At 37.1% G+C, this 24,127-nt stretch overlaps 2 protein-coding genes across 2 annotated transcripts; both read left to right on the top strand.

The window, feature by feature from the left end:
* Positions 1-749: 749 nt before the first annotated feature.
* Positions 750-8,223, top strand: Clec1b (C-type lectin domain family 1 member B). Its single transcript, XM_023709585.1, has 6 exons — positions 750-896; positions 1,496-1,594; positions 2,492-2,617; positions 2,768-2,919; positions 4,581-4,687; positions 8,074-8,223. Exons 1-6 carry the CDS (start codon positions 833-835, stop codon positions 8,216-8,218), a joined length of 693 nt encoding a protein of 230 aa, XP_023565353.1. The 5' UTR covers positions 750-832; the 3' UTR covers positions 8,219-8,223.
* A 6,550-nt stretch (positions 8,224-14,773) lies between these two features.
* LOC111815161 (C-type lectin domain family 9 member A-like) lies at positions 14,774-23,760 on the top strand. The gene is made up of 4 exons (XM_023709457.1): positions 14,774-14,893; positions 15,714-15,785; positions 22,122-22,268; positions 23,657-23,760. Exons 1-4 carry the CDS (start codon positions 14,803-14,805, stop codon positions 23,758-23,760), a joined length of 414 nt encoding a protein of 137 aa, XP_023565225.1. The 5' UTR covers positions 14,774-14,802.
* The last annotated feature ends 367 nt before the right edge of the window (positions 23,761-24,127 follow it).

Genomic DNA, 24,127 nt, shown 5'->3' with positions numbered 1-24,127 from the left:
TATCAGGAAATGTGGAATGAAAGATCATTAAAAAAAAATAGTTTACTAAACAAAAAACAGAGAGGGAAGATAAATGTTCTAGTAGAAATAGAACATATTAATAAGGGCCATGTAGGCATGTTATATTTAACAAAGACAATGGATTTTGTAAAAGGGAGAAAATTTTGTTAAATCTTATCGCTTCTTTTACTTCCCCACGTACTTTTGCTGAGTAACTCAGCTTATATTTATAGCCCATGAAGAAGTGGAAAACAAAATGAAGAGTAAATGATCTCAAAGGCTTTCTGGACCCGTAATTCTTTATATTTGCATTGCATATTTCTAACAGAAATAAGTCATGTTGGGGGAGCTGCAGTGTACTTCTGTTTACATAAGACCCAGTAACCTGTAGAGGTATCAGAGATTCAAAGACCAGTTATTCAAAGAGAAGAGAAAAAGAAGCAAAGAAATTAAGCATTATGACTTCAGCTTTCCCGGGGTTAAGATGAAGCATGAACTTTTGTGCCTTGAAAGGACACACAGGATGGCGTATCCCTTCATTCAGAGTCAAAGATAAGGAAACAGGAAACAAATAACCTATCTACTCCTTTACCACAAGTTATTATTATTTTTGCGTTTTTGTGTTCAAGGGTTATGTATCTCTGAACAGCCATGAAAAGGCTTCCTGGAAAACCAAAAACAAACAAAATGAATATGAGTCCTGACTCACATGGTTTTACTCTGCCAGGGAGAGCAGGGTCACAGACCCTGGCTGACACTGCGGTTGTAAGAGTAGACCCTGCGTTTCACTAAATCTTTCAATCCTGAGCTCACTTGCTGTCCCAGGGAAGCCATGCAGGATGAAGATGGATATATCACCCTAAATATTAAGCCTCAAAAACCGGCTATCTCCTCAGGTAAGACTGTTCAGCACCAGAAATTTGGAAATTAATTAGTGTAATGGGCCAATTGTGTTTTCTTTTCCTCCACTAGTGACCGTATGTTATTTATTTATTTATTTATTTATTTATTTATTTATTTTCCTGTTCTCTCTGAAGCATTTGCATAGTGCTGATATAGGCTCCAAGGGACAGATTTTAGCATACAAACAGCAGAGAGACAAGCAGAGGATATTATATTATGACTCCTAAAATTCAGTGATGGAGATACAGAGGCCAAGATAATAGAGGAAAGGAATGTATAAAAACTTCATTTGCTAAATGTCAGAGAAGGAGTATGACTTTCTAGCTGTTGCTTACTAAAGCACTTACTTATGTGGGTGGGCACACAAACACACAAAGACAGAAATATGAGACCTTAACATGTAAGGCCTATAGTTTGACTTAGGGAAAATCACCTGGGAGTGGAAAGAGTAAGACATGTTTTTTGAAATGACCAAGGGAACGTAGGTAAGAGCTTCCAATAACGTTGTTCATGGCACTTGAGAGATCCTGAGAAGACAAGGGCAGGGATGGCATCACTGTCTGTTCCTCATGCATTTATTATGTGCCTCCAGTTGACCGTGCTTCCTCTTCTTGGTGGCGTGCTATGGCTTTAATTCTGCTGTTCTTGTCCACGGGGATGGTTTGTGGACTGGTGACCATGGGGTTGATGTGTAAGTACCGATTCTTTGCCAGGTATTTGATCTGAGGAAGGTGCTACCTAAGGGTCCTGGTAACCGTCTTTTACTCTATTTGCCAGTACTTTAATCATCCTAGCCATAGCTACCAATCCAGTCTCAATACAGGAAAACTCTACACTTTCCCTCTGATTAAAAGTACCTCAATTTTTCTTTAGTTACAATTATATTCATAATTTAAAACTGTCTTTTAACTTTCTCTTAGGCATGGATTGAAACTGTATTTTATAACACTTTTTGCTCTGGTTCTAGCTTGGTTTTGAAACTCAGCCAACCCAAAATTTTCTCAATTTCATGAATAAATCCATGTCTCTGTTTGAATTTTGCTTGATCTATTCATTCGCTGTACTTAAAATATCCTCCTTCCTATTTTGTTTATTGAAATAGTATTTCACTTCCTGTGAATCTAAGCCTTACAATACTGTGTTGTAGTTTGTATAGTTACTGCTTTTATGTTCATTTCTTTTGGTAAGTTCAGAAGTTTTGCTTCATCCTTTTTTATTTCTGTAACTAAATGCTCTCTTAAATTAATTAATATTTTGGTATAATATGAAAAACAAAATAACCGAAGTCAGTCATTCACCTCTATAAAGTCTGCTTACAGCATGTATTTTAAAGAAATGTTGAAACACCTGTTTGGGGCATGTTACTAGTTCTTCATATTTATGATCACTTCTTTAAATAATTAACTTGTTCTTTTGGGTATGACTGAAATGTCTTACACATTTCTTATTTTCTTCTCCCGGTCCTCTTTGCCTTTATTCATTCCCAGCGCATCTAGTAAAACTTTTCATATATTGGCCGTTCTATTGAAGTGTAACCACCTTGATGCTCTGGAGCCCAAATTTTAATTTATCTAATTTTCACATCTAGCTGTCATGCAGCGGCATAACCTACAAGTTGAGAATGAAAATCTCTCCGGAAAGGTGCAAAAATTAGCGAAGAATTTCTGCCAACATATAATAAAACAATTAGAAGAAAACCAAAAGCGCAGCGCCAGTACGTGTGGTTTGGTAACATCCTCTCCCCAGCTCCGGGAGTGTTTCAGATCCAAACTGCAGGAAATTTGGCAGGAAACACTGGGGGGAGGGCTGGCAATGGAAGTCCCCCTGAGAAGGAAGAGGTCCTTACGCTTGGCGTCTCCTGCAGATCACAAATGCAGCCCCTGTGAAACAAACTGGAGATACCATGGAGATAGTTGCTATGGATTCTTCAAGCACAACTTGACCTGGGAAGAGAGTAAGCAGTTCTGCTTCAACTGGAATGCAAGTCTTGTGAAGACCGCCAGCAAGAACACCCTGGTGAGGAGACTCTCACATCAAATATTCCAGAAGAACAGAGAATAATCTTCAGTGTAACATTTAATCATTTTTACAATTTTTTTCTTATGTCTTTTAGTTTGTCTTAATCTAAGCAAGTCATCAATCTCAGTAAAAATATGGAGAACTAAAGTATTGAATCTAGAATGCCATAGTCAATCAACAAAATTAGCTTATTCCTTATTCCTGGGGGTTGAGGTGCACAGTGAGTCAGACAGGAGTCGGTCCTGAGCTGTGCATTATTCTGTGCTCCCTGGGGTCCTGCCTGGCTGCCCCAGCTGCTTCCTGCTCCTGGAAGCCCATACTCTTGGAGAAGATGTTTAGTTAAATTAACTAGCTACTCTTCCCACTGAGACAGAAAGGGAGAATGCCCTAAAATCTCAACTCCATTATAAAGAGATGAATTGGAAATGTAAACTATAGCCTGGACTTTACTACTCTAAGTGCATGGCAAGTTGAAGATTTGTAATTAAGAGAAGTAATATATCTTTAAGAAAAAAAAAAAATTGTGAGATTTCACTTGAAACTTAAGTCATGTCCTGTAGTAAATTTATGTAATAGGTACATGTTTTAAATGAAACCAAAGAATTAGCAGCAAGGGGTAGATGCTTCAGACTTTTACACTTTTGGGCCACCAAGATAGCTCAGTGGACTGAACGCCTGCTTAGGGAAGGGCAGGGATCAGGGTTTGATTCCCTACGCTACATGCCATGCTGGCCCTAACGCAGGCAAGCAAGTCATGGAGACCAGGTATGGTGGTGCATGCCTCTAATCCTAGTGCTGGGGAGGTTGAAAACAAGAGGATGACTGAGTCCGAACTACATACTGAGACCCTGTACCAAATATATACAAAAAGAAAAAAAGAAAGAAAGAAAAGAAATACAGTGACTTTCACCTATTACCTCCTGTGTACCGTCATTCTGAGCCTTTTATGTTGTCAAGAAGCTTGAGACATTTTTCATTGTATAAGACTAGATTCTTACCAATCATATTAGAAGACATAAAAGTATGGGAACATTTGAATTCCTTTCTGTTTAGCCATCTATCAATGAACTGATTGCATATGTGTTTATTTAACATTATATGGTACCTGTTCCACAGCATGGATGAATGTGATTAAGAAAATAATAATCCCCTGGGCTAGTTTGCTCAGGAGTCTAAGTGCCAATCTGGCAAGCACAAGGACCTAGGTTCAATCCCCAATACAGCATTCCATGCTGGTCACTGAAACCAGGAGTGGTGGCACATGCCTGTAATCCCAGTGCTGGTAAGGCTGTGACAGGGGGATTACTACTAATCCCAGCTGTGTAGCAAGACTCTGTAACAAATAAGTGAATAAATGAATAAATAAATAAATAAATAGTAATTCCTAACCCCCAGAGGTTCATATTTTAGTTGAAGCAATAGGAAATGAACAAAATAAATATATTTAGTAGATAGGATAATAGTAATTTCTAAATATAAAAAAATCAGGAATAATATTTGTATAATACAATTCAAATTGATACAGTCCTAAATGACTCACTAATACTAATATAGATCATAATCTAATATGTGTGCAACACCTCACTAAGTCATTATTTTTGTCATTACCAAAAGTTGTGATGGCATTCTGACCTTACACTTATTTATGTTTGCAATAGGACTACATCAAAGACAGGACTGTTTTCATTCGTTGGGTTGGATTATCCCGCCAGAATTCTGATAAGGTCTGGTTGTGGGAAGATGGATCCGCTCTCTCCAAAAATATGTAAGTCATTGGACACTTGGAATAGAAGGCACCACTGTAGAGTTAAGACTTTCTTTTCTTTCTTTCTTTCTTTTTTTTTTCTTTTGCATTTTAGGGAAGGGTCTACAGGATGTTCAGGGTCTCACTATTAAATCAGACTCATAGTGATCCGCCTGTTTACAGCCTCTCAAGAGCTGGGCTTACAGGCACGTGCCACCACTCCAAGTCTCAATTAGAGTATTAGCATGATCCAGGGGTCGGGCCAGCACGGTAGGCCTGGGGATCAAACCCCCAACTCCTGAGCCTGCCTGCAGGCACTTTAATCCACTGAGCTATTTGACCAGCCCCCAAGACCTTATTTTCTTGAGTGCAAGTTACTTAATGTCTATATGCTATTATGGGTGTACACACAACCACCAAGTAATTTATACCCAACTCCAAAGCAGGGAATGCTAATTAAACAATCTGGTTTTTGTTTGTTTGTTTGTATGTTTGTTTTTTACGGTAACAGGGATTGAACTCAGGACCCTGCGCTTACCAGGCAAGCACTTATTCTACTGAGTTATCTCCCCTGCCCTGCTTTTCTTTCATTCTTTGCCTCAGCTATGATTTGTCTTTACTCCCTGTTTTCCCCATCCATTTCTATGTCCAACTTTACCATTTAAACATTCTGTGTGTGTATTTGTTTGTGTGTGTGTGTGTGTGTGTGTGTAACTGTTTATACTCTGATCTATCTGACTCCCTTCCCATACTTTGAGAGCAAAATCGTCATTCTCCTTATTTTATAGTCCAAAGTTAGTATCTTAATCTTACTTTAATTCCTTGGACTTTTCCTTCTGTCTGTCCTATGGCTTTCTAAGAATCAGATGTACCATAGGTCACAAGACATTTCTAATATTTGTGGTGGATTGAGGCTCCACCTCCCACAGACAGGCAGAGCCCCACTGTGTTCAGAGGCAAGTTGTTTAAAATGTCTTCCAATCTCTAGGCTCAACACCTTTTGTTCACCCTATCAAAACCGCAGCCTCTCTCTAGGTAAATTTAAATCCATACCCAGAGCTTGTGCAATGTGATCATTGTGTAAATTACTAGTTGTAGTCCACAGATATTTATTACTTACTTTAGATAGGAGCCCAGGATGTCATAAGTATAAGCAAGCTGCCTACCAACCTTGGCCTTTGTGTTCTACCATTTGCTACCTCTTGTACAAGATGACAGGTATCTTTTAGATTTCAATTACCCTTTCAGGTACTGTGAAAGGGAGAGAAATTGTTCAATGAGAAGGAAAACTGAGATGAGGAAAGAAAAAGTGAAAGAAGGGAAAAAGATATATTTAGGTATATATGCACTATGCTTTGGTTAATTGTATTCTCAATTTTTGCTTGTCTTTGGAAAAGAGCAGTTAATGCTTAAATGTATTCTTTACTCTGATTCTTTTTCCTCTTTTGAATTTCTTGTAACTTCTTTGTTATTTTTTCATTAAATGAATCTTACTTGTCTATATCTAGTAATCTGACAACTAATTTGAAGATAGCATCATGTAATACAGCAATCATTATTAAATTCCTAATACTTTGTTTAGTGAAATCTTGTTGTCATTTCTAATGCCGTCTTTTTTCTACCAATATGTTGTATTCTTTAAAAAAAATATGGCAGGTAAAGTGGTTGGGCTCTCCCTATTCTTTTAAGAAATCAAACCTTTTATCTTTTCTTAAGAGTTCTGCACCTGTTGGTTTCCTCCTCAATGTTCCAATTCTGCAATTTCATGACTGCCTTCCTTCCCCTGAGAGTTCAGTCTTTGTTTAAGCATCACTTCTTCAGTGAGATTCACTTTAACTATCCAAACTCAATCACCCACCCTACAACCTACCCCTTTCCTGTCTATCCTATCTTTACTATTTGATTTCTACTCCCCTCCTTTCTTTATTTTTTTTCATTCTTTTATTTTTACTTATTTATTTAGTGTGTGTGTGTGTGTGTGTGTGTGTGTGTGTGTGTTACTGAGGATTGAACTCAGGACCTTGCATTTGCCAGGCGGGCACTGTGTTGCTGAGCTGTCTCCCCGGCTCTACTTCATTCTTATCCATCTGAGTTTTTCTTGTCTATTTATTTATACACTCCTACTAATTAACCTCCGTTGAATCATTAAATTCCCCAGCATTAGGTTCCCTTCCCCTTCCTCTCTCATTCTGTCTCTCACTGACATGCTCTTTTTCTCTTTCTCTTTCTCTTTCTCTTTCTCTTCTCTTTCTCTCTTTCTTTCTTTCTTTCTTTCTTTCTTTCTTTCTTTCTTTCGTTCTTTCTTCCTTCCGTCCATCCGTCCTTCCTTCCTTCCTTCCTTCTTCCTTTTGTCTTTCTTTCTCTTTACCTTTGTCTTTCTGTTTATTGTTGTACTGGGAATTGAACTCAGGGCTTTTGTACAATCCCCAGAACAATTTTTTTTTCCTGCTCTTTATTCTGTGTTAATGCCTTGCCTGGTCACTAAGTTGCACAGGCGGGGCTCAAACTTGTGAACCTCCTACCTCAGCCTTCCAGAATGGAACCTTACCTTTCTTTTGTACTCTGTTCTTAGCAAACTGAACAACTTTGGCAAATAGTTGGCATGTTGTAAACATTTGACAATTAAACCTTTAACTCATTTGTATCATTTACAAAGGGGTTTGTCATTCACAAATGGTCTTATAAATAATACAAACAAGTTAAATAACAATTACATGGTAGCATACTATTTTTTTTCATGTATTTAGTACAGGGTCTACAGGGTCTCATTATGCAGCCTGGACTCGTAGTGATCCTCCTGTTTTCAGCCTCCCAAACACTAGGATTACAGGCGCACACCACCACACCCAGTCTCAGTTGCGTCTCAGCACACCCCAGGGGTGGAGCAGGCATAGCACACCAGAGATCCAACCCTGGTCCCTGAGTCTGCCTAAGCAGGCATGTCAATCCACTGGGCTATCTGGCCAGCCCCAGCATACTATTTTAGATCTACTACCCAGTAATGTCAGTTCTCAATTTTAAAGCATTTAAAGAGCTATGTCTTTCCTGACCTTATCCCCATGCTGTGCGGCTGCCATTCCTACAAGAATCTCCCTTCTTCTCTCCATTCACCCCACCCCACTCTCCTTCATTGGTGCAGTAAAGTCTGATCTTGTAGCCACAGCCTCTGCCATCCTGCCACAGCGGTGCCCCTTTCTTCCTCTGGACCCCCATTAGAGCTCGCCTTCACCTGCTCCTTGATTCTATGGTCCAGCACTCGGCTAAACTGTAACAGGTCTTTTTGTCTGTGCATTCTTTATATTCCAGACAGACTGGAAGGCTCTCGATAGCAAAAATGTTCTTCACTCACAGTTTGGCTGCTGTTCATACAGTTTTCAAAGGAAGGCATTCTCCCTTTTTATTCACAGGCTTGACTTCATTGGCGATGGAAGAGAAAATATGGACTGTGCTTACTTTCATAAAGGGAAGATCTACCCTACCTTCTGTGAGAACAGACATTTTTTAATATGTGAAAAGAAGGCTGGTATGATGAATGTGGACATACTACTGTGATGCAAACAAAGAAAGACAAGATATAAGACAAGTGTTTATATAATAAAATTTCCATGTGAAAGAACCCAAACCACAATTTGCTTATTTTTTCTTCATCTCCTTGGAGTCATTTTTTTATACTATCTTTGCTTCCATCACTACTTACCTCATCCCTGCTTTGCACATTTAGAAGGAAACATGTGAATTGATTATTCACCTTTCAATTGATATGTTTTCATTAATTTTGTCTTCTCTTATATTTCTAATTATTATATTTGAACATACTGTAATTCCTTGTATCTTCAGATATATGCACAGAAAATTAAAATGAGGACAAGAAAAGATTGGGTTTAAGTGATTTAAATTGTAGAAAATACCAAATTTATTTTTTTTATGTATTTAGCAGAGGGTCTACAGGGTCTCACTGCACAGATCAGACTCCTAGTGATTTTCCTGTTTTCAGCCTCCCAAGTGCTGGGAGTATAGGTACATGCCGCCACGCCCAGTCTTAATCACAGTCTCAGCACGCCCCGGGGGCAGGACCAGCACAGCATGTGGGGATCCAAGCCAAGTTCCAGCACCTGCCTAATCAGGTGCGTTAATCCGCTGAGCTATCTGGCCAGTCCAATATCTAAATTTAGAAGGCATTATAAAGTAGAAATAATTCTAAATGTGGAATATGAGGAGTAATTAGAATGCATGCTTGATTAACTAATGTACAGCCAGGAACCATTCATGTGACCTCTTTAACTTTCATTTTCTAATATTTAAAGTAGGGCTTCAGAGTATTACCTACATCAGAAATTCCATGAAGGGGCTGGGGAGATGGCTCAGTAGAATAAGTGCTTCACTGGCAAACACGAGGGCCTGAGTTCAATCTCCAGTTCCACCAAAAAAAAAACCCAGAAACTTCATGAAGCCAAATGCCATGACTCCCCTGTTCTCCATTCTATTACCAGCATAAAGCACAGGTGCTGATCCTCAGGAAATGGAAAAAATACGTGCTTTCCACTATGAGTGATAGTTTATTAAATATACATTAATCAGTAAAACACTGAACCAATAGAGTTATTAGCCCAAAACGATCTCTGATCAGACTCAACAGTGGTAGTTTTCTGTATAAAAGAAAGAAAATCAAGTTTGCAAGAAACTTCATGGGGTTTGTAAAGATGAGTAAATGCTTCTTCTTCTTCTTCTTCTTCTTCTTCTTCTTCTTCTTCTTCTTCTTCTTCTTCTTTATTTTTGGGAAGGGTCTACAGGGTGTTCAGGATCTCACTACTAGATCAGACTCGTAGTGATCTGCTTGTTTACAATCTCTCAAGAGCTGGGATAACAGGCACGCGCCTCAGCACCTATTCTCAATTGCTGTCTCAGAGTACCCCAGGGGGGCACAGCAGGCCCAAGAATCGAATCCCTGGCCGCTGCATCTGTTTGCAGGCACTTTAATCATCTGAGCTATTTGACTGGCCAATAAACACTTCTTTCTTTATTATATTGAGAAAAAAATATCAATGAGATTGTTTCAAAGATGATTAATAGGACTTTTTCAATAATTAATACATTGTACATTGTTATCTTCCTAGTGGCTATCCATAGTACAAGAAGCAGACAGGATATCCTGTCCAAACACTATTACTACAAATCTTTCTTCTCATTGAATTAAGAGAAAGTAGCTGTATATTTATCCTAACTATTCTGTATATACAAATACAAAATGGTCCTTCCTTTGTATCATCTTTTTTTGTTTAGTCCTGTCAGAGATGGAAATTCTATTGGCATCTAAATACTATAGGTGCTTGAATTAAGCAAAACAATTCACACAGTCCAGCATTCCAAAATAGTAATGGGTTATCCTCAGAAGTTGTTGACTAGAGCCTTTTACAGCTCAGCATATTAATATGGCTTTACTTTATTTACCTCACTTTTATACTTTTCTGCTAGATGGTTAAGATCAAGACAAAGCAAGACCTATATAACAAGAAATGTAAGTTTTGTATCTGATAAGGTCAGTCAAGTCCCCTCAGGATTTATCCTGTAACCCTGTACCGCACTTTGTAGATCCTTTGTCAGTGTCAGCCATGTGGATGAGTCACAGCCATTGCTTGACCAATTTGCTCTCTGTGAAAGCCTGAGAGAAAGTTTTCTCTCCATGTGACTCTCCTTAGGCATACTCTACGTCATCGATCACATTCCTCTATGGCTCCATAATCTCCTTGATCAGAAAATTTGGGGCACAACTGAGTTACATGATGTTACGCTGCAGGTTCTTCTATGTCCTGAGTCTTCACTGACCTTGAAAAGCTAGAGCCAAAATGTTGGTTGACCTTGCAGCCCTTCCTTTTCTCCAATTTTTGATCTGCAAACTTAACTTGTTAACCCTCCAGAAGAGAAGCTTATTATTACCCTGCAACATATGCAGTTCGGTTTACCCTAACTATCTGTCTAAATGTCAAACATTGAAGGCATAACATGGAACAGGTATTTTCCATCAAGTACTGATGTGTTGAACTTTAAGTCCTTACAGAATATGAAGAAAAAAATTTAAAAAATAGGAATAAGCACATATTTTTACACAGAAATTTAGAAATCTAACCATATACAGCATTGTAGCAGGACAGTCTTGTGACTATTTTTTTCTTTTTCTTGTACCTTTTTTTCATTTATTACCCATTAAAAAAAAAACAACTTTTACTTCTGAGACAATATGGTAATAATTGGCATGTCATGACAAGAATACAATGGAGTATTACTCAGCTATAAAGAATGATAAACTTGAAGCATTTATGTTTAAGTGGATGCCTCTTGAAGATATACTCACAAGTAAAATAAACCAGAGCACATTTGTAAATATCATAGAGTCTCCCTAGTATAAGAACTCAAAATAAGAAACAAAAATAGTAAGGCATAGCACAATTAAAAGGAAAGTAAGAACTTGAGGATTGGACAACCAGTAAACACTTCTTAACAAGAGACCAAAAGGCAGAAGAGCACATAAATGTTTTATCTAGTTTTTTGTTTTGTTTTGTTTTGTTTTGTTTTGTTTTGTTTTGTTTTTCCTGGCACTTCTATGTTTGACTTGTGCTGAATAACCCAGGAGATATTTACGGAGCATGGAGAGACAGCTTGCATAGGATAACAGGCAAAAAGTGTGCTTGTGTCCTGCAGTTTCTCTTGTTGAACTGGCAACAGTATGGTTGAGGACTGTGGCTCCCAGCCATGTCTACTGAGGTGTCATCTAAGCAGGATGATCTACACACACAAACACTCATGGTGTAGTCAGACAGATGAAACATGGAGACCTGCGGTTGTTTGGTTGTTTGATTGCTTGTCTTTGAGACCTGTGTTTTTAACAAGCATCTTTCTCTGGTTCTTACAAAAGTAGACTTCAATATATTTCAAGAAGCTTTGCTTTGGACTCTTCTTCCGATGCAAGTTTGTGGTAGCTAACTTAGCTTCTTCAAAATGCATATTTCTTCATCTATGAAATGATATTAATATAATTACTGGTAGAATAATTGTGAGGGTATCACATAATAGTGCATGCTGTAAGCACTGGACTTTTGTCACTGCTACTTTAATACCTTTGTGCGCTAATGCTTGAACCCATTAAACCTTACCCCATTTAAAGTGTCAATAAACAAGCACTTCGGAGAAGCTAAAGATAAATAGCAGGAATTCCTCAGATTCTCTTTGCCACTTCAAGAGATATTGGCGTTGGAAGAATTTCTCTTTCTCTCTCTCTCTCTTCCTTCCTTCCTTCCTTCCCTCCTTCCTTCCTTCCTTCCTTTCTTCCTTCCTTTCTTTCACTGCTGGATATTAAACCCAGGGAATGTCATATCTCACTTTTAATTTATTTTTACTTAGATAAGCTAAGGGTTGGAACTCATAATTCAGAAAACTGTCCTCAAATCAACCATATCTCTGTTTCATCTCTTGAGAGTGGAAAATGATACATTTACATGCCACGATGGCACCCACAAGTTTAGAAGAAGAATATATCAGTTCATGGTCAAAACACAAATAAAATGTATAAATCAATTAAACTGTGCCTACAATGATTCTTTCTGTTTTTCTAATTTTACTTTGAAGAGTAAAAACAGAAGCAAAAACAAATAGAAAGGAAAAAGACAGAAACAGGGTAACATACAACAATGTATATGTTATAGATTTTCAAAACAGGAATGTCTAATTAACAGTCGTTGCTAGAGTATCTGTTTTTAACAATCAAGTCTACTGCTCAGATTAGCAGATAGTTATGCTGTTAGACAAATGATTGAATATTAATGCTTATTGTCAAGGAATCTTAATTTTTTTCCATGTCTTTTTTTTTAAATTTTTTTAAAGAGAGTCTTCTGATACTTGTACCTAAAACATTTTTTATATGGGATCAGAATGAAAAAAAAAAAAAAGAATGATACACATTTATAGCAAAAATTCTGTGATTAGATAACTCAGTTTCAAATACTAAACGTGAAACCTGATCACTGAACTTCAGCAAAATTTGACATCTCTGTGCCTCAATTTTAATTATGTTACACTATGTTAATAGAAACACTTATTTCCTAAAGATGTTATGAAAGTCAAAATAATTCACGTGATAACTCTTTCAAATAGTAATCAGAAAGGAATAAATAATAAATAACAGTGTGATTTAAAACATCAAAAGTAATGTAAGTAATATGTTAGTCTTTTATGGAGAAAAACCAATTCCCCTCAACAAGTTTGTCAGAGAACATACTGCATTGGGAAAAATCAGATCTTTCTGAATGTAGCTTTTCATGTTGAAACCAGAAATAAATAACAACTAGTTGAACTTTTTGTTCCTGGCATTACTCATTCCGTGGTTATGAAGATAACAGCTTCTTCCTCTTTTTTTTTTTTTTTTTTTTTTCTCAACACACAACTTAGCCTTGGAAAAGGCTACAGGAAAACCTGATTTGTAAGACTTCATTCTCAGAGTGCAGGAACATGAAATATTTGTGAAACATGCTGGACATTTTTCATTTGTCTCTGCTGACCCTTTCATGGGAAGCTAAACCCAAATGGCCACATTATCTTGGTTAACTTGGCTTTTGGTTTGCCGTAAATCCAAGCAATGGTAGGCCCTGCCAATAAGTGAAGAGGATGGTTCTTCTTACAGTGAGTATTTGGTAAAAAATGAATATTTTATATCATATCCTTTCTGCTCAGGTCACCAAATTCAAATAAATACACTCTACTTAATCCTTTAAACATCAGGCAGATAGCAATTTGTCAGTGCACATTTCACCACTCCCTTTTATTGCATTTCATATTTTTTTTTAAAACTTGACAAGCAGTCCTTTTGACGAATTTCCTTCGGTCACCTCTCAAGAGGGCTTTTGGTTTGCTTCTGAGAACCTGACTGTTACTCGGCACAATTACTGATTCAGTTTGACGGTGAAACAAAAATAACTTTGCAATTTTTCTGCTTGTAGGGCTTGCGTGCTCTACATTCCTGACACACTGCTTTTAGTTATAAGGATAAATGGCCCAAAGTTGTTGATGTGCAAAGGATCTCTTTTCTCATTATCGACAGTGTACTCACAAGATGTGACAGAAATAGTCCTCTACCCATTAAATAATTCGTGCCTCACGTCTTGTTACACTACTCAGACCAAAATGACATTTTTCAAGTCCAACCTTTACACCCACATGTGGACCTGCCATTGTGATATATTTTACTGACAGATTTTTAGCCTTCAAGTAGCAAGTATGTGTCATGCATACATACCCACTCCCTGTAAAGAACATAGCCACTATTGTACTACATACATATGCTAATAAAAAGTAAACATGGAGAGGAAAAAAACAAAGTAAATGGATTTCTCACCTTTTCTTTCCGTTTGCACTGGATAGAACTAAAGATTTCCAATGACTCCCAACGTAGAGGAAGGCCAGGTCTGCTTTGGATGAAAGCTTACGTACCAACCAAGATTGCTGGAGTCAAAATGCTATGTAAGTGAGTTTATAGTGTTAACTGATATGTTGAGGTTTACTAAGTACAGAACTTCGCATGATCCTCATTAATACAGAGCATATAAAATTTAGTAATAAAATCCCTTCCTAGCTTTCCTTATATCCTAATTAAAAATATAGAGTAAATAAATTTATTTAGTAATAAAAATCCCTTCCTAGCTTTCTTGTTTAAGAATGTGAATCAATCAACTCTGTGGTTTGCCCAGGATGAGCTGCTTCGCTTCCTCATTCTCTAAGTTGCATGTCTTTGCTTGGCCAACAGATGTGCCTGTTTTGCATGTGCATCCTTTTCATTTTAATGCTAAACCAGTGCTCAGGCCTTGAAATCGGCTACATTTTAGAAAGAAGAGCAATAAAATGTTTTATCACTGAGTATTTTGAGTGTCTTCTCCTTTAGCAAATTGTGCTCTGGCTTAAACTTTTAAAAATCACTTTCTGAAACTTCCACTTTCTGGATGAAAGTACATCGCTTCTGCCGATGGGGTCCATACGCAGCTTCCCACTACTGTGAAAAAGTAGCCAATTTCAGTTCTTTCACGAACTTTTCAACTTCTTCAACCTGTCCCAACCTCATGACAAGCTTCTTTATCTACTAAAACATCTCAGCTATGCACGAGGAAGAGTTATATACGTCTCTTCAGTGGGACAACCCGACATCAGATTCTTCTCAGAAATGTTTTCCTTCCACCAAAATTTCAGGTATCCAGTTTTAATTATTAGCTTATGTTTTGTTTCTTGTACAGTGAATCCAAGATGTTCCTTCTTCTCTGAATAACAGACTTAAAATATTGCAATATGATTGCCTGTTACAATAAAGGAAACAAAGTAGAAGTGGAAGTAAGGATGGAAAAGGGAAAGTGGGGCCAACTGGTGAAATAGGTGCTTCTCTTTCTTTTAAAGACAGTTGCTAGATTGGAAAATAATCAAAATAAATGAATAATGTAACAATTTTACAGTTTACATAGAATCTGTCAATTATCTGATAAGTACTCAGAAATAAAGAAAAAACAGGTTAAAACATAAAATCTCATTGTTCTGGAGCTGTTATCTATAGTTATGCCTGCATTGTTTAATGTCCATGTTTATACAGTTATGAGCATGAATACCGTGTATATCAATCATGTTCAAGTGAAACTGAAAAGATTTACAAGAAAGGATCCAGCACTCTTGTATTCAAAAGTTCAGTATCACTACAGGGTGATAATCCTTAAAAATTGTTCAAAAAAGTACATACAATGAGTTAATGGTATTGTGACACTCTGCCTATGTCCCAATCAGAGAAACATGTTGTTAAATCTGTTTTATTTTATATTTTCTTCATCAGATGCATCCTAACCTATAAATCTCATCAGAGTTTAAGCAAAGATTCTCTTATGCTGTTACAAATTGCAGCCTTGAACAATTCTTCAGTCGGAACCCTCAATGTTAAGGTCTTCTTTTCCTCAGTGTTATGGTATACCCACCCTCACCTGCCATGCCCTTTCCCCACCAAATTTCAGGGTTCTTATTGCATTTTTAGGAACCTGGTGTGCTGTGATGCTGATTTTCTGCATGGGCTTATTAGCAACGTCTATTTTCTTGGGAATCAAGGGTAAGTACAAAGGTATATCTTCAAAATAAATATTTATATGTGTTATGAAGGACACATAGTTGTACATGTACTTTTCCCTGTGCCATTACACATATAAAACCAGAATTTCAGAAATGGGCATGGTGGCACAGCCTGTAATCCCAGCACTCGGGAGGTTGAGACAGGTGGATTGCCGTGAGTTCAAGACCAGCCTGGAGGCTACCAAAAAATGAGCACCAGGCTGGCCTGAACTACACAGAGAGAACCTGTCTCAAAAAAAAAGACTTCAGAATTTATAAGTACATAAAACATAAATTAAGAGCTACCTGATTTCATCTAAATAATATAAAAAGGCTTCCCAATTTACATTATAAAATATTTATTTGATTTATCTCTCAGCACTTGATAACTTGCAATAAGAAATGACATGTTTTTAAACTCAAATCTAATATTATAGGTCATAAGTCTTTGGGAAAAACAATGCAATTTTTTTTCTTCATTTCCTTTTTGCCTGCATACTTAGTTAGGGCTTTCTGTGTGTTAAGAAAGTGCTTTGTCACTCACCTATATCATGACCCCATTAATTTTGTTCTGATTCAATTTGTAAGTCTTGTCAGTAGGCCAAAGCATGAACTTTAAAAGGTCTCAGAATATGCTCTTCTGGGGCTGGAAAGATAGCTCAGTGGACTAAGTGCCTGCTTTGGCAAGCACAGGAATGAGTGTTCGATCCTCAGTCCCACATGCTGTGCCAGCCCTGCCCCCAGGTGCACTGAGCCTGCAACCAAGTCTGGGCATGGTGGCGCACACCTGTAATCGCAACACTGGGGAGCCTGAAAGCAGGAGGATCACTACAAGTCTGAGCTGCATAGTGAGACCCTGTACCAAATACATAAATTTAAAAAATAAAAACAATATAGTTTTCTGTTTTTAATGTATGCTTTTTCTAAACATGACATTTTTGGGTTACCTTAATGTATTTCATTTTCCACTAGCCATGGTAAAAATGTAAATGTTTAGAGCAATCCCAAGAGCTTTGTTTGGGTCATATTTATATGCTTTATTCCACTTTTACATTTATACTGCTTTATTCCACTTAGTACAAATTGCAGACAATTGCCATGTCTGAGAAGTAAACATAATGTACATTTACTTTGATTTGAACATTATAAATATATATATATATATATTATTTATGTTCTTAATTAAAAGTCAAACTAGAAATAAAAATAAAGAAGAGACTTGTTTTATATTTTGTTATACTTTTCTTTGTTTTAGCATTTTGTCAAAAAATGTTATTTTCATTTTCAAGTTGTATATATTTACTAGCATTCTATTAACATATATATCATTAAAGTATGTTTTCAAAGTAGATTATGAAGAAAAAATGTTATATTCAATTATTTTCATGAAAACTTCCATTGTAAAAAAAAATTACAGTATCAAAATGTATATTTAAATGATACATTTATATATGTGGAATGTATATACATATACTTTTTTTAAATGTCAGGACATGTTTCAGACAAATGATAATGAATGAAAACCATACCTTTCTATTTAAAAACATGATAAGTCAGAATTATTTTATATAGTATGAAAACAACAAATATATATAGATACATATATATATATGTATATATATGGTTGTTAAGTATATAGAAGCATGCAAGGCATTAATTTAAAGAAATCTTTTAGAATAATTGTGACTGACATATGGATGTGGTTAATGTGGTTAATACAACATTTAGACTAAATAGACTAAACAATCATTTGTAAAAACCACTCTTTTGTAAAAACTACATGTCAAATAGATGTACATATGCATATATTTAATGAATATATGTAAACAGGGATTTCAGTGGATTCAACTGAGTAGTAATGATCAGTGCAGTGATTCACTGATTCATGAACATTTCTATTTGGGAACAATTTGGTTCCCAACAAAAATGTTTTACAGGGCCAGGGAGATGGCTAAGTAGAATAAGCACTTCTCTGGCAAGTGCAAGGGCCTGAGTTCAATCCCTCGTTCTGCCAAAAAAAAAAAAAAATGTTTTACAAAATTTTGTTTTTGTTTGCAAATTCTGCATTGGGTGACAACCACTGCCAACCACCGCAACGCAGCCCCTGCCCTCTGTATGCATACACACCAAGGTAGCCATAGTTCCAAGAGCTGTGGGACAAAACAAGTCCATGAACTGAGGTCCCGCTGTACTTGAAGGACAATTTTCAAGTTAACTAGACTTAACTTTCTTATTATTTTGCCTTTCCAGTTCTTCTATCGTATTACTTATGCCATTTTTAAAAAATAAACTCTTAGTTGACAGAGTGACTTGTTCCTATAATCCCAGCTATGTGGGAGACTGAGGCAGGACTGCAAGTTGGAAGTCAAACTGAGCAATTTAGCAAGATATTGTCTCAAAGTAAAATAAGATAAAATGGGCTGGGAGTGTAGTATATGGGAAAGCACTTGCCTAGTATGTGTGTGGTAAAGCCCCTACACACACACACACACACACACACACACACACACACACACACCCCTCTATAATAATGCAAAATATTTTCTAAAACATCAGGAAATTTGTCAAGTGTTTTTACTATTTGCTCCATTTGTATTTTTCTAATTCACCAATTAGATACAACGTGTGGTATCATAAAATAATTGTGTCTGTTATGTTTCTACAAGTAATTACATTGCTTAGTTTTTCTCCTTTATTGTAAATTGCTTACGACTTCCTCAGGTAAAGTATTTTGCTTCTTACTTAGGATGAATCTCCAAAGAGAAGTGTTATTTCCCTGTCTCCAGTTTTGTTACAGTTTCATACAGAACTACCTTTCAGAGAATAAAGATTAAAACAACAATACTTTCTAAAGAAAACAGTTACATCAAAATTTAAATATCTTAGGGCTGGGGAGATAGCTCAGCACTATAAGAACCTCCCTGGCAAGCACAAGGACCCAGGTTTGATCTCCAATACCACATGCTGTGCTGGCCCTGCGTCAAGCAGGCCAATGAAATCTGGAGTGGAGGCACACATCTGTAATCCCAGCACTAGGGAGGCTGAGATAGGAGGATCACTACAAGTCAAGCTATGTAGCAAGATCCTTTACCAAATAAATAAATAAATAAATAAATAAATAAATATTTTATAAACACTTTAAACTATATTTAAGGTTCTTAAAATGAAGATTATTATATTTTAATCTCTAAATGTTCAGTACTAGTAACAAGATGAGATTGATAATCTGATTTTACTAGTCTGTATAGTTTTGAACCTTTGCTAAGGAAAGAAAGAATAATCTCATCTGCTGACAAACTCTAGACAAAGTATTCACATGTGCTTTCTCTAGTTTGTGATTCCGAGTCCAATGTTGAGTCAATCAGAAGATGTCAAAATAACTAAATGTTTAACTATTCACTTGGAGCTGACCAGAAGTGGAGAAAGAGCAAAGGATTAAGATAAAAGGCTTTTTTTGGACACATAAATTATATTTGTCCCTTCCATGACAATATTCATTATGAAGAGCAGAACCGAAGAGTGGGGGCCTGGGAGATGGCTCAATGGAATAAGTGCATCCCTGGCAAGCTCAAGGGCCTGAGTTCAATCCCTAGTTCTGCAAAAAAAAAAAAAAGAAAGAAAAGAAAAGAAGCAAAGTGTGTCTATGTCTCCCTTTAAGGAGAATTATCTTGATTTTATGTGAACCAATATTAACTAATCCTCATTTCACTTACACTTCTCTAATAATCCAATAACATACAAGTCAACATGAGGAGAGTGGAGCTGGCGCCTGCAGAGGTGATGCACAGGCTCGGCAGATCTCCCCTGAGTTCCTCTTTAAACCTTGGTTACCTCCCTCTTCTGGCTAGAAAAAAAAAAATCATTTTATAGTTTTGCCTTTATTTTCCTGTTCCTCTAAGGGAACTGACTTGTACTTCTTATGATAAGGCAGAATGCCCAATACAGTCATTCCATTTGCTAATTAATTGATGCCATTCTCCCTTCCTGTATAATACGTGTATTTTCTACAACCTATTCATATTTTTATAACTTATTTATATTTTATATAATTCTGCATTAAGCAACTTCTGCATGGTAAGCAGAGACGGCACAACTTTTCAACCCAGAATACAAATACCCAACAATGTGTGCTGTTGTAAGCATACAACAATCAGCTGTACTTTTATATGTTAGCAATGGGCACCAAAAGTACAGTGACATTTATGTATGTCCAAAATTGAAATACATGGCATAAATCTAACAAAATACGTAGGCTAGTCATATACTGAAAACAACATAATGCTTTAAAAGAAATCAAAGATCTGAATAAGGAAAGTGATATGCCATGTTTGTGAATAGCGAACACTAACATGAGAAAGACATCAGCCTTCCTAAAATTAATATATTAAAAAAATCTTCCTTATTCAATGGTTGGTGGACATTGGGCTCTTTCCAAGATTTACAAACTGTACCACTATAAACATAGGTGTGGACATATCACTCTGCTATGATGCTTTTAATTCTTTCAGGAAGATGACAACTGTTATGGTTTGTGTCTAGTTGTCCCCCCAAAGCCTCATGCAGTTATGGGGTGGACTTCTAGAGTTTGTGATTAACTCATGATCCACTGGGATTATGGGTGTGAGTGGTGCTGGGATTATGGGTGTGGGTACTACTCCCAGCCTGGAAGATTTTTTTAATATATTAATTTTAGGACAGCCTGAATGCAACATATAGGTGATGGACTTGTTCTCTGTAGCCTTTGCTGCTGCTACTTCTCCATTTTGCTCTCTTGCTCTTTGCTGTCACCATGGCACTATCTGCCTTGTGCCACTGTGCCTTGGACCCAGCCGAGTACGGACTGAGACCTCCAGTAACTGTGAGCTAAATAAACCTTTCCTTCCTTCATTTTTGAGTGTCCAATATTTGTCCCAGAAATGAGAAAAGAATAACTGAGTCACGTCTAAGCACCTTCCTGGCAAGCACAAGGATCCAAATTTGATCCCCGGAACCTCATGCCATGCCTTCCACTGAAACAAGGGGTGGTGTGGCACACCTGTAATCCCAGAACTGGGGAGGCTGAGAGAGGAAGATCACTGTGAATCCCAGCTGCATTGCAAGACCTTGCATCCAACTAATAAATAAATACTTTTTTTAAAATGTACTTCCACCAGTGTAACATGTGTTGAAGCTGAGATTCTTTATGCACTCATTTTTGCAACACAGCGCGCCCTCACTTATTGCAGAGGTTATGTTCCAGCGACCCCCGCGATAAGTGAAAATTGGCGGCATAGCCACGTTGTTTCAGTATTTGTATATACTTTAAGGCTTTATAAACCCTTCCCACACTCTTGTAAACCTTTCCCCCACTTTTAAAAATACTTCTAATGTTCTTAACCATTTTCTAAACTTGTAAACCTACATAATTTTAACAACACAAGTGTACTGTACAGTACCGCAAAATCCTGCCACATAGTGAAAACCCCCACAATAATTTAGGGTTTTTTTTTTGTTTTGTTTTTTTTTTTGAAAACTGGCAAAACAGTGAGTCCACGAAGGTCGAAGTGCGAGAGACTACTCTGCAGAAACATTACAAATAACCAAAAAAAAACCCAGGAACATTCTGTAGAAAATTATGATACAGCACCACAGTGGAATTTTACATGATTATAAGGAAAGAATGGCAGAAAGTCTTGTATGTACTGATACTGAAATAGGACCAAAATTTATTTAAGGTAATAAGAGATACAGCACTACATGTACACATTTGTGTAAAGGCATGAGAGAGAACTCCAGATTCATTAATTTGTAAACTAAAATTATCTTTGGAAAAAATTTTAAAAATTGTTAAACCTCTTTTCTCTATGGGAAAGAAACTAGATAAATAAAGTGGGATGTCAGGGCCTGCAAGATAGCTCAGCAGACTAAGATGTCTGTTTAGGCAAGCTTAGCAAGCACAGGGACCACAGTTTGGTCCCAAGCATGCCGGATCACATGCCGCGCCAGCCCCACCTCCAGGGCACGCTGAGCCGGCCACAGAGTCGGGACACAGTGGTGCACTCCTCTAATCCCAGCTCTGGGGAAATTGAAAGCAGGAGGATCACTATAAGTCTGAGCTGTGTAGTGAGGCCCTGAAACAACCAACTACATTTTCTTAAAAAGGGATGGCAAGTAGGCTTTTTGCCCTATATTATTTGTATCACTTGATTCATAGAGCAGACGTTAAATAAAAATTTAAGTAATATAAGTTAAAGTCTCAAAGATAATCAGTATCCTATAGTTTTCCTTAGTCTGTGTTGTAGGATTATCTTCCTATGAAATTTCAGCATTTTCTGTAGAAGAATGTGATTGTCTTTAGTGTTCCAGGCATCTGCTACCATAATGAAGCAGGAAGAAAAACTCATCCAGCAAGACAGAGAGTTGTCAAACTTTACACAATGGAAGAAAACTCCTGACCTTCAGAGGAAATATCAGCAAACCTCAATGCCAAACTATTGCATTTCAGGTAATTACTAGGCATCAGTCCCAGCATGGAGATCTAAACACACGCACCAGTTTCTCTCAAGAAGCGTCATCACCCATTGTGTTATCTGAAAAATTTTTACTCAGGGTTTTCTAGCAGGGAGAGATAATGTCGATTATTTTTCAGTCATTCACATATTTTATTTTTAATATTTTATTTATTTGTTTATTTGGCACAGTGTCTCACTACACAGCTCAGACGCATAGTGATCCTCCTGTCTCAGCCTCCCCACCGTTGGGATAACAGGCCTGCGCATGGCGTGCCTGGAGTTTTGGAGCCACGCACGGCATGTGGGACTGGGGATCAAACTCGGGCCCTTGTGCTTGCCAGAAAGGTGCTTAAACTGCTGAGCTATCTCACCAGCCCCTTTCTCATATTTTAAATAGTGTATAGAAAACACTGAAGTTCCAAAAAAATACATCAAAGCAAAATACAATGAAAATACCAAGGTGAGATATGTGTTATTAGCAAATGAAATTTAAAAAGTAATATTTTATTTTATCCAGTCCTCCAACTGGAAGTGTATCTTTAATACTAGGTCCAAATTCCCTAGTATATTTAATCTAGATATTAGTTTAAGTTCAAGTTTAGATAATGTTTGAGCAGAAAGATGATGGTGAATTTAGAGCAAAATCATGCAATATTATGCAATACCATGTGTAATATTTATCTCTTCTAAAGCGTCTATGAAGTTAGAATTCTAAGATTAAAATTCCCCAATCTTATCTTTACAACATTTTAGGCCTAAAATAGTATTTCAGTCTTTGATATTTTTTGTCAAGTTGTCCATGGTTACTTAATGAACATTCAATAGTATTTACACATGAGTATTAAAATCCCTGTAATGGATCATTTGAATAATGTAAAGGAGAAATGAAAAAGTCTACCAAGGTCTGGGAAGATAGCTCAACTGTCTAAGTGCCTGTGTGACAAGCTCAAGGACCCAAGTTTGATGCCTGGCACAACATGCTGTGCAGGTCCGACAACCCCAGGAGCTCAGTGCTGACCCTGAAACCATGCATAGGTGGCGCATGCCTATAATCCCAGCTCTGAAGAGGCAGAGACCGGAAGATCACTACAAGTCTGAAATGTGTAGTGAGAACCTGTAGCAAAAAAAATAAATTAAAATTAAAAAAAGAGAAAAGATCTACCACAGTTACTTCTGACAGAAAATTGATCAAGTACTTGTTTTAAGAATCACTGTATGCTCAACAGTGTTTATAAATAGAACAGGCTGCTGTGTGCATGAGGTAGAGCCCCTTCAGAACCATCAACCTGGAGTCCCAAGACAGTATCCATTTTGGAGACCTAGGAATCCAATGTGTGCTCAAACTTCACGAACACCATTTTTAGTGCTATTTATGCTATAGCTTTCACAATGTTCAGGTTATTGATTAACATGGATTCCAAACAAGGAATACTGAAGAGCCTTCAACCTCTCAACATCTGGGCAGCAAAAATTATGAATGAATAATCTCACCCTAAACAGAGGGCCACGTCCTGAAAGCTACAGCTTTGGAACTTTCAGTTTATTTCCCTGCCTGAACTGGGCCACAACCTTGTGGTCAGGTCTGGCTCTTTTGTGCCCTTTTGTCTTTAGCCTTCTTTGTTTTACCTTTAAAGCAAGTTCCTTAAAACTTATTGCATATTAATACATTTCAATTGTATCAAAGTCCAAAATAAGCATGCTGCTCACTTACATTCTTTGAAATTATTTGATGTTTATGAGTACATGTTTGCCATATATAATGCTTACATTTATCATAGGGAGTTGATACATGTAGGTAACACATTTCAATTCCTCTTTGTCCCCTCCCATCATTTCTCTATGATCCAACCCT

The sequence above is a fragment of the Octodon degus genome, unplaced genomic scaffold (genome assembly GCF_000260255.1).
Source record: "Octodon degus isolate 3935 unplaced genomic scaffold, OctDeg1.0 scaffold00012, whole genome shotgun sequence".
In the NCBI taxonomy this organism is placed as follows: domain Eukaryota; kingdom Metazoa; phylum Chordata; class Mammalia; order Rodentia; family Octodontidae; genus Octodon; species Octodon degus.
This window is presented reverse-complemented; position numbering and strand designations above follow the sequence as displayed.